Genomic DNA, 14,665 nt, shown 5'->3' with positions numbered 1-14,665 from the left:
AGACACGAGTCACAGGACCATGCCAGTTCAGCTGCCATGTTGACTTTGGAGGGAGACGAGAGAGAAAGAGGGTAGACGGACTTCCAAGGCACTTGGCTTGGCTGTCTGTCCAACGTTGGAGGTTTACCTTGGCTGGTGACCAAATGGTCTTACAACCCACTGATCAGCAGACTAATGGAAACCATAACAATAGCTGCATGGCTGCATTAATACTGCAGCATCACAATTTGCTGGCATCTTCTGCAGAACTACTTTTACAGTCTTTGTATGTGTGTATGTGTCATAATTAGAATACAGTTCTTGATGCTGTGAGATACAGCTCTTGTGTCTATTTATCAGCTACTGTCTTGCTTCATTTACATAGTTTAAAAAGTTTTTTAGCCTATATATGTGAGTTTAATTTGCCTAGCAAGTAGACAGCAGATACGAAGCTGTAACTGCCTGCAAATCCCAATCACTGACACACAGAGCACATGCAAATAAGGACGAGATGAGTGGGAGACAGTAAGCAGGAAAAAAGCCTCGAGCAGGAGGAGAAGCTCAGTGCACGAACAATGAGTTTAGTTTGTTTCCACCCAACCGTCCTTCGTTCTCCAGAGCACTGTCATTGCAACATTCAGGGCAAACTGAGTTAAAACAGGAGGAGCCAAAGCCCAACCAATCTAACAACGTTAAGCATGAAAGAAAATTAGCATCACTTGCTGGCTGCTTTCAGTTCAGACCCAGCCTGTTTCAGTCTGCAACCCTAAAGCAGATACTCCCTCCCCTTCACTGCTCTGCTCTATATCAGACGTCCCGCTGTTTGGACTAATAGTAAAAGTAATTAAATGTTGGGGATTCTACCCCGAAGCAAGATAGAGGCCTTTGTTGCAACAGTGAGTCCTGCACAAGCTGAGATACTGGTGTCACATTTGCATTTCCCTATTATTAGCAGCAGGTCCACGACAGAGATGAAGTCTGTTTTGGTTTTTAGTGGATTTACATGCAAGATGACAGTATTTTTTTTAGGAATACAAAATAAATGAAGTCGTATTGGTGCCAGATATATGAGCTAATGCGGAGAAGAATGGATAAATAAACTTAAAAATGACATTTTGCCTGCCGCCTGCTCACACTCATCAGCAGATCTCTTTTCGTTTCTTACCCTTGGCAGTTTCTGACTCTGCACCAGCCGGCTTTAGTCCAGTCCTCTTTGCTAATCTGGTATCACAGTCCAGTCAATGTCACTGGAGGTCAAACAACATTCAGGATAAATGCAATAATAGATACACGATGCCAAAATCCTCCAGACAGACAGTGGATGAAGAACAAAGCCCCGCTATAGCGACTCGGAGTGCACCCTTTTGTATTATAAATGCTCCATCTGGTGTTTTTGCTTCTTGTAGCAGTCACAACAACTTTACTGTGGCGTAGATGTCAGTATTATATATAGTAACTCTACCGGTGTCCTTCTGTGAACTTGTGGATTGAGAAATATCTGTCAGGGAGACTTAGACCCTGTTTAAATGTTAACACACTCACGGTGACCCCTGCTGCCCTCAGTGTGAGGTTTTCCTTCCTCCTCTGCAGAGATCCACTGACAACACTTCCCATCATCACTGAGGCTAAAACAGAAGCCTGTGGTACACTGAAATGGCAATGTGAAGCAGATGTGGTCACTAGAAGCCGTGGATCTTTTTTTGAAGTAGCTTGAGCCGTAACAAGAGAAGCCAGGATGCGGCCCAGTGTGACTTCGGAAAGCACAAAACTCCCGATGATCTTGGGAAGCGTTCTAGCTCGATGAAACATTGAAATAGAACTAACACGCGGACAGGAAAGGGGATTTTTCAAATTCATTCGATTGTGTAACAGCTCCGTAGCCAAGGAGACACCCTCTTTTGCAAGTTTACACGTTTGCACTTCGCAGAAAAAGCAGTCGTTGTTTTGTACATTTCTCTTAGCTGCAGAGTGGTTTTAATTAATGGTAAATACACGTGCAAGTTTAATTTGTGTGCTGTTAAGGGGTAAAAGAGTTCAGTTTTTCCATGGGAATTAAGAAAATGACAGGAAAAACACCCAGAAAAGTGAGGTTAGTTGGTGGGACAATAAAACAGAGGGCTGGTGATAACAAGGCTGCAGCTACAGGCAGACTGTCTGATGCTGAGGTTTACTGTGCACCTCCTGTGGTCCGCAGGCCTCGTCATGGGAACACATACACAGTCATTAGTCTCTGATAGATGTCTACTGGAAGCACAGCTACTTTTAGCCACAAAGAGGGATTAAGTTTGATTTTAAGGGATTATGTTTAAGACTGCAAACTTCCTCACTCTCCAGCAGAAATATTAATTGCTTTTTTTTTTTAAAGCGACTGCAATCTGTTTTGAGGAAGGGGTAAACAGCCGTAGACTATTTTCAGCGGTTTCCCCTTTACTGTCTAAGGAACATAAATATGTGAACGCCCCTGTTTGAATTAAATAAGGGGTCTTGCCATTCTCTTGTGAAATACTTTGTAGCACAGAATCATTGTGGGTTATCATGTTTACTGCGGAAAACAATACTCATAAATTCAGCTTGGCATTTTATGTTTTCTCTTAAGATCGCTTTTGATTGACTGAGGCTCGTTATATGCAATAATGCAATCTGCTCCTTCTGTGTGTGTGCAGCTGGCAGGCCTGGGGTGGGACAGAGAACATGGCTGAACCACGGCGGGAGAGCACCAGCAGCCTGCAGAGGAAGAAACCTCCGTGGCTCCGGCTGGACATTCCCACGACTCAGATGTCGCTCGACGAGCCTCCCACTTTTGTTCAGGTGCTCTTTCTCACCGAATGTCAGTGTTTGTCACCTTTTGTCATTTGTGACTTGTGCGCTAATGCGTCCTTTCCTTTGCAGCCGGTGAAGAGGCAGGGGTTCCTGCGCAGCATCAGCATGCCGGTGGAGACATCTCACCTCCAGTCTCCTCCCCGTGACCTCTTTGACACCAGGCGGCCTGTCTTACAACGTCAGTCGTCCATCACTCAGACCATAAAGAGGTAAAGGCAGTCAGCAAAACATTACATTCACGTACTGACGTCATATATGTGAATTGTAAGTCCTATTTCAACAGGAACCTTTAAGATAGTAATATTAAGAACTTCTAATCTCTTTTTCAGACTAGCATGCAAATAGTGTTCATCTGGTAGGCTACAGTATGTGCAGATTATAGCATGTCACATAATGTTATATAAGAATCACATGCTTATATGAGATTCATGAGTTAAATTAAAGATGATGGCAGCCTGTATCCCAAAGCATGTAGAAAAATCTTTCCCTGATAACTACAGTGTTTCTCTTTCCTCACCTTTTTTTCCCCAAAATTTCAAGACCTAGTAACATCTTCATGTCATCTGCCTGGTAATGCCTTTCCTAATTCCGTAAATCTAAATGAAAACGGTCTGAAAACAGTCTGCTTTGCTCTGTCTGCATGATGGCTACAGCACTGTCTAGTTGCACTCTTTTCCTTCTTTTCACTGCCCTTTCTTCTTGTCTTTTCTCTTTTCTCCTCCTTCCTTCTGTCCCATATCCTGCCACCTTCTGGCCTCGCTCTGCCTGGTCGCAGCAGCAGGAGGGTTCACTTTGAACGGATTAACACGGTGCCCATTAAGGGGCAGCGGGCTGCACGGCGCAGCACCAGGAAACACCACTCGCTCTCCAGAACTCTGCTCAGGTATGGCAGGGACTGTCTCATGAGAGAGTTAGGGTCAGGGTGAAGATCGCATATGTGATTATATATTATAAGCAAGTAAATGAGTAGGCCGTGTGTACTTGTGTTATGCTTAGTTTCCAAACGTTAAATCTTATATCAATTTTTTGATAGCGTCAGTGCAGCTTTTGATTAGCGTTCATCCAGCTGATTGAATGAGCGCTACACATGAGGTCCACCTCACAAGATTCACAAGAACTGTTTCTCTCGCTGTCACTGGTGTTGCATCTTAGTCATGTCATTACCACAGAGATTTCTTTTAAATGAGTCTCACACACACACACACACAAAAAAAAAAAACAAACCAAAAGCTGTCACTTAACTGATATATAAGTCACTTCACTCAGTAACAATCCAGCCTGGCAGTGGGAGGGGTCCCCACATTTCTCTACACATCTATCAAAAGGAATCAATCACAACATGGTGTTGTTTTTTGTCACTGCTTGTTAGCGAGCCAGCATTTTAAGGCTGGCATGCCAGATCTGATGGGCTGTTTTGTGGGATGATTAGATAAGGCTGACGATGTTAAGCCACATATGCAGAAAACAAGAAAACTGCGGGCATTAATGCAAAGAAAGTCATGCTGAAATATCAGATATTCCATCGTCTAACTGACACATTTTCAAAGCTGAGGGTCGGATGAAGGGTAAAATTTGTTCAGTGAAAGAAAAAGTGAGCTGAGCTAGTGATAAATATATAGCGGCGAACTTCACTGAACATTCACTCTGCAGCTGGTAATTAGTGAAGAAACAGCTAGTTTTCCTGAACTTTCCTTTGAAGAATGTTTCCACTTCCTGGCTTCGGGGGGCTGTAACATTGTTTGCTCTGGTACTTATTAGGTTTGGGCTTCAACAGTGTGATTGCATGTGTAATCATGGAAGTTTGGTGGAATGTGCTAATGTTCAGATTGGAGTGGGACACAAATAAAACTTTCCAAAAAATTCTATTGCCTGTCTTAATTAGATTTGAAGTTGAGATTAAGGAAATCTGCAAGTTGGATTTTATTTGCAGCATCAGAACTGCACTAATCTCTTAAGCTCTGTCTTTGAAAATCTAGACTTTGAGAGTGAGTGAGTGTACTGTGATTATACACTACTGTGTGTGTGTGTGTGTGTATTTCCTGGTGTGTCTGGACATAAACATGCCTCGGCTTGTTCCCTCTACTGTGCCCATTACTAGCACTATCTAGGCCACCTTTTTACATCCTGCAAAGTGTTGTCTTATCAGTGCTTCAAATGTTTGCCGACACACTCCTCCATATACAGAGCTGTTACGAGGGTCATCAATGAGTAGCTCTACGTCTCTCTGGCAGGTTAGATGGATTTAATGTCTCTGTGAGAAGTGAAGCTGAAAACCCAGTGTTTGTGGTGTTAGGGGAACAGCGGACTGGTTTGGGGTCAGCAAGGACGGCGATGCCACCCAGAAATGGCAGAGGAAAAGTCTGCGCCACTGCAGCCTACGTTACGGGAAGCTGAAACCGCAGGTGATCCGAGAGATGGATCTGCCCAGTCAGGACAATATCTCCTTAACCAGCACTGAGACCCCACCTCCTCTCTACGTACCCTCCTCACAGCATGGCATGCAGAAGGTAAAGGGATATATGAGTTAGTTGAGTCCATTTTTTGAGATCATATGTTATGCAAATGTCGTCAATCTTGTACTTAAAGCTGAAAAACAAAAAGTATTAGAAGCTTTTTCGTGATTTTGTATCACTTTGCATGTGATTTTCTTTCAAATATCAGCTTGGCATATGTTGTTTTAATAGATCTTATTTACATCATGGCTGTGTCTTGATGATTCTCACTCTTTGATCCTGTTGCTCTCCAGATTGTGGACCCGTTGGCTCGAGGACGGGCCTTCCGCATGGTGGAAGAGGTGGACGGCTACAGCGTGCCTCAGACCCCTATCACCCCCGGAGCTGCCTCCATTTGCTCCTTCACCAGCTCCCGCTCAGGTCTCAACCGACTGCCTCGCCGACGAAAGAGGGAATCTGTGGCAAAGATGAGCTTCAGGGCCGCAGCAGCGTTGGTCAAAGTGAGTGAGAGGAAAAAGATCCCGTGAACAGATGAAATTGAGATTTCTGCATTGTTTGGAAAACTGACATATGGATATTAAATAAGCAGGAAAACCACTACACCAAAATAATAAAAAAACAACACTTGTGTACATGTTCCTTTCTGTATTTTACTGGACTTCCAGAACTCTAGTCCATTGTCAATAATCAGGTCAAGTCATTATGTTTGAAGCACATTTTGTACAACAGCCATTGAGGCAGCAGAGAAAGAAGATTCGTGCTGCAAATTTTTCCAACAAGTTTAAATATTAAGGTTAAGACCCTGCAGTATTATTTAAAATACAAAATTATCTTACTAAATTAAATATTAGGGTTAATGCCCTACAGAAATACAAATTAACCTTACTAATTAGTTATTAAGGTTAGGACCCTACAATATTTTTTATATATTATAACAAATTACCTGACAAGTTTAGATTGTTAATTAAGGTTAATACCTTGAAAAATTATACATAGAAAATCCAACGAATCTAACGACTCCCGATGGGGAAGCAAATTGATAACAGTGGAAAGGAGCAACTGCCTTTTAACAGGAATAATCCTCCAGCATAACCAGGCTGAGGGAAGGTTGACATCTGCCTTGACCGGTTGGGGTGAAGTTAAAAGGGAGAGTCAACAGGACAGCAGGCACAAACAGGCAACAAAAAAGGGTATAAAGGGAGGATAGATTGGTGGAACCAGCAGCTATAGATCAGACTCATGCAGTGCCTTCTTTATACTGTAATGGAAAAATTATCGTTGTAAATGCATATGAACATGTTTGTATGCATTTCTCAGGGCCGCTCATTACGGGAAAGCACTCTAAGACGGGCCCAAAGACGAAGCTTCACGCCTGCCAGCTTCATGGAGGAGGACGTGGTAGACTTTCCTGATGAACTGGACACATCCTTCTTTGCCAGAGTAAGGCAGGACAAACACAAATGTTGCTATGCTGTGTTACTAAGAAACATGTTCATGTATAATTGAATAAAATTCGAATCAAAATCCCCATCAGATTGTTAAGTGTTGCGTGTATACTCACTATTTTCCTCTTCCATGGGATCAATATAGGATTATCTTATCTTTCCGCTGCATTCTTTCTAGGATATTCTGATGCAAGAGGAGCTGTCCACATATGCGGACGAGGTGTTTGAATCACCGTCTGAGGCAGCCATCAAAGAGGCAGAGCCCAGCAGCAAGAAGGATGAGATGGAGCTGACAGGCAGTGCCCTAGATAAGACGGAGCTGGAGAGGAGTCACCTCATGCTGTGAGTTGCTGTGGCCACAGTGTTAGTCACTGAGGCTGTGCTGGTACACGCATTTCTTTTAAAATAACCATCAGCACTTCTCCTTGTCACTGGAAAACAGTAGGGATGTTGTCAAGTTAGCATATATGGTTGGCATTTTGTGCAAAAAAAATGTTTGTATGGAGAAATTATCCTAGAAATACATAAAAAAAAGTGTGGTTTTCTCAGCTTTATCAACGACTGTTTATGAATAGTATTGATCTGGTTGGTGGTACAGCCAGCTAATGCCCCATAAATGTCCTAAAGGTCAATACATAATGAAAATCTGTTCTAAAAATCACAGATAATGTATTACCTGATGAAGAACCTAGATTTCTTTTACCTCTTGCAGACCTCTGGAACGAGGATGGCGTAAAGTCAAAGAAGGAACTCCAGGACCACCAAAGGTGCCCTTGCGACAGGAGGTGGTCAGCGTAAATGGGCAGCGGCGTGGCCAGCGCATCGTCGTACCCGTCAAGAAGCTTTTCGCTCGGGAGAAGAGGCCTTACGGGTTGGGCATGGTTGGGAAGCTCACGAACCGCACCTACCGCAAGCGCATTGACAGCTACGTCAAAAGGCAGATAGAAGATATGGATGATCACAGGTACAGCACGTCTCTACAGATCGCTCTAATGAACATTTTCTCACTGCTTTCCTCAGTGGGTGACACTGATGGATGGCTGCTGTTCTTTTTGCTTTTTTTTTTTAAATGCACATTCTCTGTCTCTTCTAGGCCTTTTTTTACATACTGGATCACCTTTGTCCATTTGCTCATCACTATCTTGGCTGTATGCATCTATGGTATTGCACCGGTGGGCTTTTCCCAGCATGAGACAGTTGATTCTGTAAGTCTTGGTTCACATGTGATGAGGGTCTTCATTAGCACTGTGACAGTATTGTCATCTTATACCTTTTAATATTGATTGCACTCTTTCTGCTTTGTTATCTGGTTCAGGTTTTAAGAAACAAAGGGGTGTATGAAAATGTCAAGTTTGTACAGCAGGAGAACTTTTGGATCGGGCCCAGTTCGGTAAGCACTATTCTTTGACTTTCTAGTTGTATCACAGATGAAAAAAAAAAACTAAAGAATGCAAGCAAGAGTTGTGTGTAAATGTTTCATAAGTAAACGCTCAATTTTCTTTTTCTCTTGCCCCGTTATCTATCCATTTTTAGGAAGCCCTGATCCACTTGGGGGCCAAATATTCTCCATGCATGCGGCAAGACAAGCAGGTGCATGATCTTATCAGGGAAAAGAGGGCTATCGAACGCAACTCAGCCTGCTGCGTTCGAAACGATCGCTCCGGCTGTGTCCAAACCTCAGAGGAGGCATGCTCGGTGTGTAAACAAACCCATTTCTTTGCTTTGTGCTCCTTGACCTTTATAATCCAGCTGCAAAGAGGAAGCCGTAGGCCACTCTGATCCCTTCTCTTTGTGCCTAGAGTACTCTAGCTGTGTGGGTGAAGTGGCCGAGGCATTCCAGCACTCCACAGTTAAACGGTAAAGACAGACAGTATGGCTCAGTGTGCCATCAGGATCCCAGGTAAGACACATGTCTAGTTCGCCTATTTAAATCTTACTGTACTAATTCTCCAATGGAACTTATAACACACTATTTGTTTGGATTGTTTCACTTTCTCTGCCTACAGGATATGTCTGGAGCCCGCCTCAGTGTCACCGCATGAATGGCCGGATGACATCACCAAGTGGCCAGTGAGTACAATAAAGACCTGCACAATGTTTTAGACATAAAGAGGTAGAAATTGTTGAGGTTTTTCGCAAAATTATATCACTCCCACGTGATTTGATGCTGATCTTTGTTCCAGTATTAAAAAATAGCAGATTTGTTAAAAGAATGAGCCATTTGATAACATATTTTAGCCTTCTATCTCAATCTGTTTATGTCAAAAGATCATTTAAGAAGAAAGAATAGTTTCCTTCTTTTTCAGTGATGTGCTTCTTCTTTGTTATCTTTTTGTGTTGTAGCAGAATTGTAAAGGTTATTTTCTCTCCGGAATCAATACTAGACTATTTTGTTTTCATAGATTATAAGGCAGCACAAATCCACCAGGATTAACACTTGATTTAACTCAAAATGTTTCTCAGAAATCACCTACTGCTCGGAATTAAAAGAAGCCAGAAGAGATGTCACACTTTCTTCTGATGAATATGATATAGGAATAGGAATAATATAAGGACTTAATGAGTTGATTGTTGTTCCTCTGCTCTGGTTTTTAGATTTGTACCAGGTACAACACAGGGAACCACACCAACCTGCCTCATATAGACTGTACCATCACAGGCCGACCCTGCTGCATCGGAACCAAAGGGAGGTGAGGAGAGCTTATGAACGTTTATACTAACGAAGTCTCTCTCAGAGAACAGATGACCAGTTTTATTCACTTACTAACGGCTGTTTGTTTCCTTCGAGGTGTGAAATCACATCCCGGGAATATTGTGACTTCATGAAGGGCTACTTTCATGAGGAGGCTACTCTTTGCTCTCAAGTAAGCAAGCTTATTACAAAGGGGGAAGAGAGAATGAAAAAACAATGCATATTTAAATGTGCTGATCTGTACAGATGGAAAATATGAGTTATTTTGAATGTGAGGTGCTATTTTGTTTCCTTTGTGAATACCAAAACAGATGAAATGATTCAGCTCCTCCAAGATTTTTAGGTAGGAGGTGTGTAGGAGTTGAATAATTGTGATCTTTGATTGCTTTATTTTTCCTTTTCCTGATTTACATGTTTGTGGTTTCCTGAATTTTAGTATGAGTAAAGCATCTGACCAAATACGCTGTGTTCTGTCCTTCCTCAGGTGCACTGCATGGATGATGTATGTGGACTATTGCCTTTCCTCAACCCTGAGATCCCAGATCAGTTTTACAGGCTCTGGCTCTCACTTTTCCTCCATGCTGGGTGAGTCAGTCGCTGGCAGGGTCATGGAAAGCACTTCTGCTTATTCTGAGATTTGCCTGGCAAACAAACCCAAAAAATGAGAGGGAATGTATTTGATTGCACAGTTACAAAGTTACATTTGGACAGGTTTTGTTTTTGTGTAGTCATTTTTTACCATGTAACGGAGGAAAAAGGAAAAACTCCAAAGACAAAGCACAAATAGAAGCCAGTCTTGCGGAGCGGAGGCACAATTTAGCAGACAAGATCGCAGACTGTGAATCGGTCAAAACAAAGATTAAAACAAGCTGAAAGCCTGCTTTACAGTTTGTTTGCTGAAATTCTCCGCCTAACCGTGTTTAAAAGGGCTATGTTTGGACCGAGCGGCGAGGGAAAAAAAATGATGAAAAGATCAGAATCAGAGTCAGGTTTGCTGGCCGAATATGTTTGGCACATACAAGGAAATTGACTCTGGTTGTCAGCATATACTCACATCACAACAAAACAAGTGCATCTAAAGATAAAGGCCATGAAGACGTGCTCGGCAAATATATAAAAGACAAACAGGGAGATAAGGTAGAAGACAAAGGATACAAAGGGAAGATGGACAAGCAGTGGTTTTACAGAGGATGTTATTGGCAGTGTAGGTAGAAAAAATGCACAAGTGTATATGACGGTGTAAACAAAGACAGGTATATGCATTTTAATTATACAATTTTGCAACTAATAATATAAATAAAAGAGAGGAAGTCCCATTATCTTAACCAGCAGTGTTTGCTTTTCCTGCTTTTCACTTAACTAGTAGTGCTCCAGCTGTTTTCCAAATGTCCCAGATATGTTAAATACATGATCTTATCCATCACTCCAAGTTATCTACTGTATATATTAAACTAACGGCTCTACTTCAGTGCAGTTTAAACCTGTCAGTCAGTCAGCACAAAGGGCTAACCTCACGGTTAAGAAGAGCAGTGCTTCATCTTCATGTTGTCTGTTATCTCTCTCCTGGATAATTAAACAAAGTGCACTCGCTACCCAAACTCATTAAGCTTCGGCGCGATAGAGCCTTATTTCGTTGCCGTGCAAAGTCATTGAGGCTCAGCTGTTAAGGGCTTTCACTCTTCTGCACAGAGGGGATTATCTTCTCAACATGTGCCACTTTTCACACACGTGAACCCTTTGTCTGTGTCCATCCTCTCTAGGATCCTTCACTGCCTGGTGTCGGTGGCTTTCCAGATGACCATCCTAAGGGACCTGGAGAAGCTGGCGGGCTGGCTGCGCATCTCGATTATTTACATCCTTAGTGGCATCACTGGCAACTTAGCGTCAGCCATCTTCCTGCCATACAGAGCAGAGGTGATCTTCACATGTTGCGAAATATGGCATGTTGTTATGAGTCATACAAGGGTGTTTCAAAAAGCTCATGCTGCACCTGGGAAATAAGCGATGTAAGTCCCATTTGAGGGCAAAAGTGAAGCTATGAAGCCTTATAGAGTAAATCTTTGAGCTGGCACACTGTTGCTCCGGGATAATGTGCTCACAGGTAGCAGAAGCAGCCAAATGTGGCTTTGAACTGTCTCTCACCTGAACTGGTACGCTCTAATTTCTAGAGGTCAGACGGCGCCACCTGTGCTTTATGGATGGGCGTTTCGTTCTGGAGCAACGGCACACTAGCTGAAAGCTTTCTTCATCTTACAAAGAAACAACGACAGACATTTGAGTTTTATGGACAGTGATATAAGACTTGATAGTTTACAGTTATGCCCCAAAATGGGAGTTACACCCATTGTTTTTGCATAGTACCCTCCTATTATCTGTTAGGAGATCTGATTGTAAATATTTCTGAACATTCCGTTGTGTTTTCTCAGGTGGGTCCAGCAGGCTGTCAGTTTGGGATCCTGGCCTGCCTGTTTGTGGAGCTGTTTCAGAGCTGGCAGATCCTTGCCCAGCCCTGGCGGGCCTTCACCAAGCTGCTGTGTGTGGTGCTCTTCCTCTTTGCCTTTGGGCTGTTGCCCTGGATCGACAACTTTGCCCACATTTGCGGCTTCATCTCGGGCTTCTTCCTGTCCTTCGCCTTCCTTCCCTACGTCAGCTTTGGCCGCATGGACCTGTACCGCAAACGCTGTCAGATTATCGTCTTCCTGCTGGTGTTTGTCGGGCTCTTTTCAGGCCTCGTGGTGCTCTTCTATGTCTACCCAATCAAGTGTGAATGGTGCGAGTTGCTCACTTGCATCCCCTTCACAGACAAATTCTGCGAGAAGTACGACCTCAACGCTCACCTCCACTGAAGTGCAGCAGGAAGGCATCAGGTCAAAAGATGTGGACTGGCTGGGGGACCATCACCCCCTTTTCTCTGTGAACTATGACAATATGCTTGTGTTCTTTTACTCTGTCAGTATGAATACCTATACCACTCATCCCAAGGACTTCCTTTAATCGCCTCCTGGCAGTCATTGTCAATCCCTCACTGTCCAGTGAAACAAAGCTACAGCACTTGTGAACCTCATCAAAGCGCTCAGCTGCCTTTTACACATGAGGCAGGAATTGGAGAAGCTGGTACAGAGAGAAGGATTTCTTTTTACATTCACACTCCAGACATAGGTTTTATTATTATAATTATTATTATAATTATTATTATTATTCAGGCAACCTCATACAGAAGCAGGGACAACAAATCAAATATTGATACCTTTTGTGCCTTGTTGATAAATGTACCAACTACTGCCATATTTTTGTTACATTATGCTGAGCACTCGAATGTTTTCTTTTATTTGTTTATTGCTTCTCAAGAAGTGATTATTGTTCTGAACACGGTAGTGTTTTAGCTACCTGTCTACTCACATGTAACTGAAAACAACAGTAAAAAATCTACAAAATCAAAAATACCAGCTGCTTTCTCTTAATTGCCAGAAAATTGTTGCTGAAGATTGTTTCGGAGTTTATTCAAATTAGGCAACATGGAAACAGAGAAAATTTATGCAACAAATATTTGACAATCCAAATGTGTAGCTTTTCAAACAGTGAATTCAGCACACTTTTGATTTGCATGGTTTACAAAAATAGACTTGTATTTGAATCACAATTCTAGATTTGAGTGTGTTAGTAGGATATTTCCTAATAATAGCCTCTTTTTTTAGTATAAACTGCTGCATAAATAAATGAAAAAAAAACAACTTGAAGCTCACAAAGCTAATTTATGAAGAAATATGATCTCTGATAAGACATGATGTTAATTGTGGAAAACATCATTTTGTTACTTGAAGAAGTGAATCCACTTTTTGTCCCCTCTGTCCTCACATGGACCTCGTTCAGTGGGTCAAAGGGGACTTCAGGATGCTGAACCCAGGCCGACAGTGCGCACCGGCCCTTTTATCTGTCCATCTGTCTGATGTGTTTTGTTAATCTTTTCTGTCCTGAGTCCATGTTAGAGGTGAGCGAGTGGTAGGAGTGTGGGGTGGGAGGTCGAGGGGACTAGCAGCCGCTGTTCCGTCGTGCGTACGCCTGCCCTCTGAGCGTGTACTCCATCTCTTGGAAGTGCATGTTGGACACGGAGATGGCGGACGGCCCTTTCTCCTTGAAACCGGCCTTGAGGTAGAAGGGCACCAGGAAGTCCTCGCAGATCAGCAGAGCTCGGCGGATGCCCGACATGCAGCGCAGATACTGCAAGTAACGCCACAAGAGGATGGAGCCCTTGCCCTGCTGGCGACAGTGGCGGTGCACTGACAGCACATGGATGTGCACGGCGGGGGTGTTTGGGATGTGCCGAGTCATGGCCTCCTGAGGGGGAAGATTAAATAGAAGATCAAAACACAATGAGCCACGGAAAAGTGTCCAATTTGCATTTGGACAGTTTTGTCATGTTGTAGTCATTACAGATTGTTGATTAGTTTTAATACCTGTGAAAGCCTCTCCTTGTCCCAGCCAGAGCCGATGATGAAAGCTACCAGCTGTCCCTCTTCAAACCAACCCAGTGACAGCTCAGGACACTTATCCAGGAAACTAAGCACTTCATTCAGGGTAAGTGGACACTCTCCAGACACAGAGACAAATGCTGGGGGGATGAAAAGACACATTTGAGACAGTAGGTCAGTTTCATGGAGGTGGTGATGATGAAAGGATGAAACAAATGTGTTCTGTCGAGTTTAATCTCAGATGTAGCTAAAAATCCTAAAGCAGCATTTGAGTATTTCAGACTTGACACATCTATATGTTTACTGGTGATAGAATTGAAAATACATTTTGTTTAAAGACATGATACATAATGTTTAGAAGTTAGATTTTGTGTCATTTTGAAGAAATATTTAGGAGAAACTAGACTTACCTTCTCTTTCAATTTCGAACACACTGATGGCATCTTGTGGTGTGAGGTTCCTGAACTCGCTGGCGGGGAGTGTGTGTCTTCTCTGCTGCAGAGGGCTGACCACTCTGACTGGCGTCTTCAGAAAGAAGGGTTTGAGGAACGGTGAGCCGCAGACCTGCTGTGTCATGATACCTCAGTACTGGAAGGACAAGATATTCTTTTTATTTGTCTGGGCTCCTTTTGTTAGTCTCTGTCCTCCCTTTTCAGCCTTTTGCAGATTTTTTTTTTTTTTTTTTACTCAGATGACCTCAATGATGAAGTCAAAGCCTGCTAACAAAACTTCCCCTGTTCTCCGTTTGTCCCGCAGCTCTGATTGCAGTCGAGCTCACTTCAGCAGGCAAGACGCTGACCTTTCTGC

At 43.0% G+C, this 14,665-nt stretch overlaps 2 protein-coding genes across 5 annotated transcripts in view; one reads left to right on the top strand and one right to left on the bottom strand.

The window, feature by feature from the left end:
• rhbdf1a (rhomboid 5 homolog 1a (Drosophila)) overlaps positions 1 to 12,830 on the top strand; it is a 26,775-nt gene extending 13,945 nt beyond the window's left edge. The window contains exons 2-19 of one of the 4 annotated variants that reach the window (XM_023279605.3): positions 2,643 to 2,787; positions 2,869 to 3,008; positions 3,578 to 3,682; positions 5,093 to 5,306; positions 5,546 to 5,752; positions 6,570 to 6,692; positions 6,876 to 7,039; positions 7,410 to 7,661; positions 7,791 to 7,902; positions 8,013 to 8,087; positions 8,231 to 8,392; positions 8,497 to 8,597; positions 8,704 to 8,767; positions 9,293 to 9,387; positions 9,486 to 9,561; positions 9,874 to 9,974; positions 11,150 to 11,303; positions 11,816 to 12,830. In XM_023279605.3, coding sequence (XP_023135373.1) covers positions 2,671 to 2,787; positions 2,869 to 3,008; positions 3,578 to 3,682; positions 5,093 to 5,306; positions 5,546 to 5,752; positions 6,570 to 6,692; positions 6,876 to 7,039; positions 7,410 to 7,661; positions 7,791 to 7,902; positions 8,013 to 8,087; positions 8,231 to 8,392; positions 8,497 to 8,597; positions 8,704 to 8,767; positions 9,293 to 9,387; positions 9,486 to 9,561; positions 9,874 to 9,974; positions 11,150 to 11,303; positions 11,816 to 12,235 — 2,682 coding nt within the window. In that variant the 5' untranslated portion in view covers positions 2,643 to 2,670 and the 3' untranslated portion in view covers positions 12,236 to 12,830. Of the gene's footprint in view, positions 1 to 2,642; positions 3,009 to 3,574; positions 3,683 to 5,092; positions 5,307 to 5,545; positions 5,753 to 6,569; positions 6,693 to 6,875; positions 7,040 to 7,409; positions 7,662 to 7,790; positions 7,903 to 8,012; positions 8,088 to 8,230; positions 8,393 to 8,496; positions 8,598 to 8,703; positions 8,768 to 9,292; positions 9,388 to 9,485; positions 9,562 to 9,873; positions 9,975 to 11,149; positions 11,304 to 11,815 lie in introns of all 4 variants that reach the window. The other 3 variants (XM_023279604.3, XM_023279607.3, XM_023279606.3) reach the window with 3 other exon arrangements.
• On the bottom strand, positions 12,537 to 14,665 carry aanat2 (arylalkylamine N-acetyltransferase 2). Its single transcript, XM_023279626.3, has 3 exons — positions 14,269 to 14,665; positions 13,844 to 13,998; positions 12,537 to 13,724 (listed from the first exon to the last, which is right to left on the bottom strand). Exons 1-3 carry the CDS (start codon positions 14,432 to 14,434, stop codon positions 13,419 to 13,421), a joined length of 627 nt encoding a protein of 208 aa, XP_023135394.1. The 5' UTR covers positions 14,435 to 14,665; the 3' UTR covers positions 12,537 to 13,418.

Source organism: Amphiprion ocellaris, chromosome 19, assembly GCF_022539595.1.
Source record: "Amphiprion ocellaris isolate individual 3 ecotype Okinawa chromosome 19, ASM2253959v1, whole genome shotgun sequence".
Taxonomy (NCBI): domain Eukaryota; kingdom Metazoa; phylum Chordata; class Actinopteri; family Pomacentridae; genus Amphiprion; species Amphiprion ocellaris.
Note: the sequence above shows the minus strand (reverse complement) of the source record. Positions and strands in the feature narration are given on the sequence as shown.

Coding starts and splice junctions, on each gene's coding strand:
- aanat2 (XM_023279626.3), bottom strand. CDS start 14,434: ATGACACAGCAGGTCTGCGGCTCACCGTTCCTCAAACCCTTCTTTCTG. Junction 13,999..14,268: donor GTTCGAAATTGAAAGAGAAG/GTAAGTCTAGTT, acceptor TCATCCCCCCAG/CATTTGTCTCTGTGTCTGGA. Junction 13,725..13,843: donor ACAAGGAGAGGCTTTCACAG/GTATTAAAACTA, acceptor CTTCCCCCTCAG/GAGGCCATGACTCGGCACAT.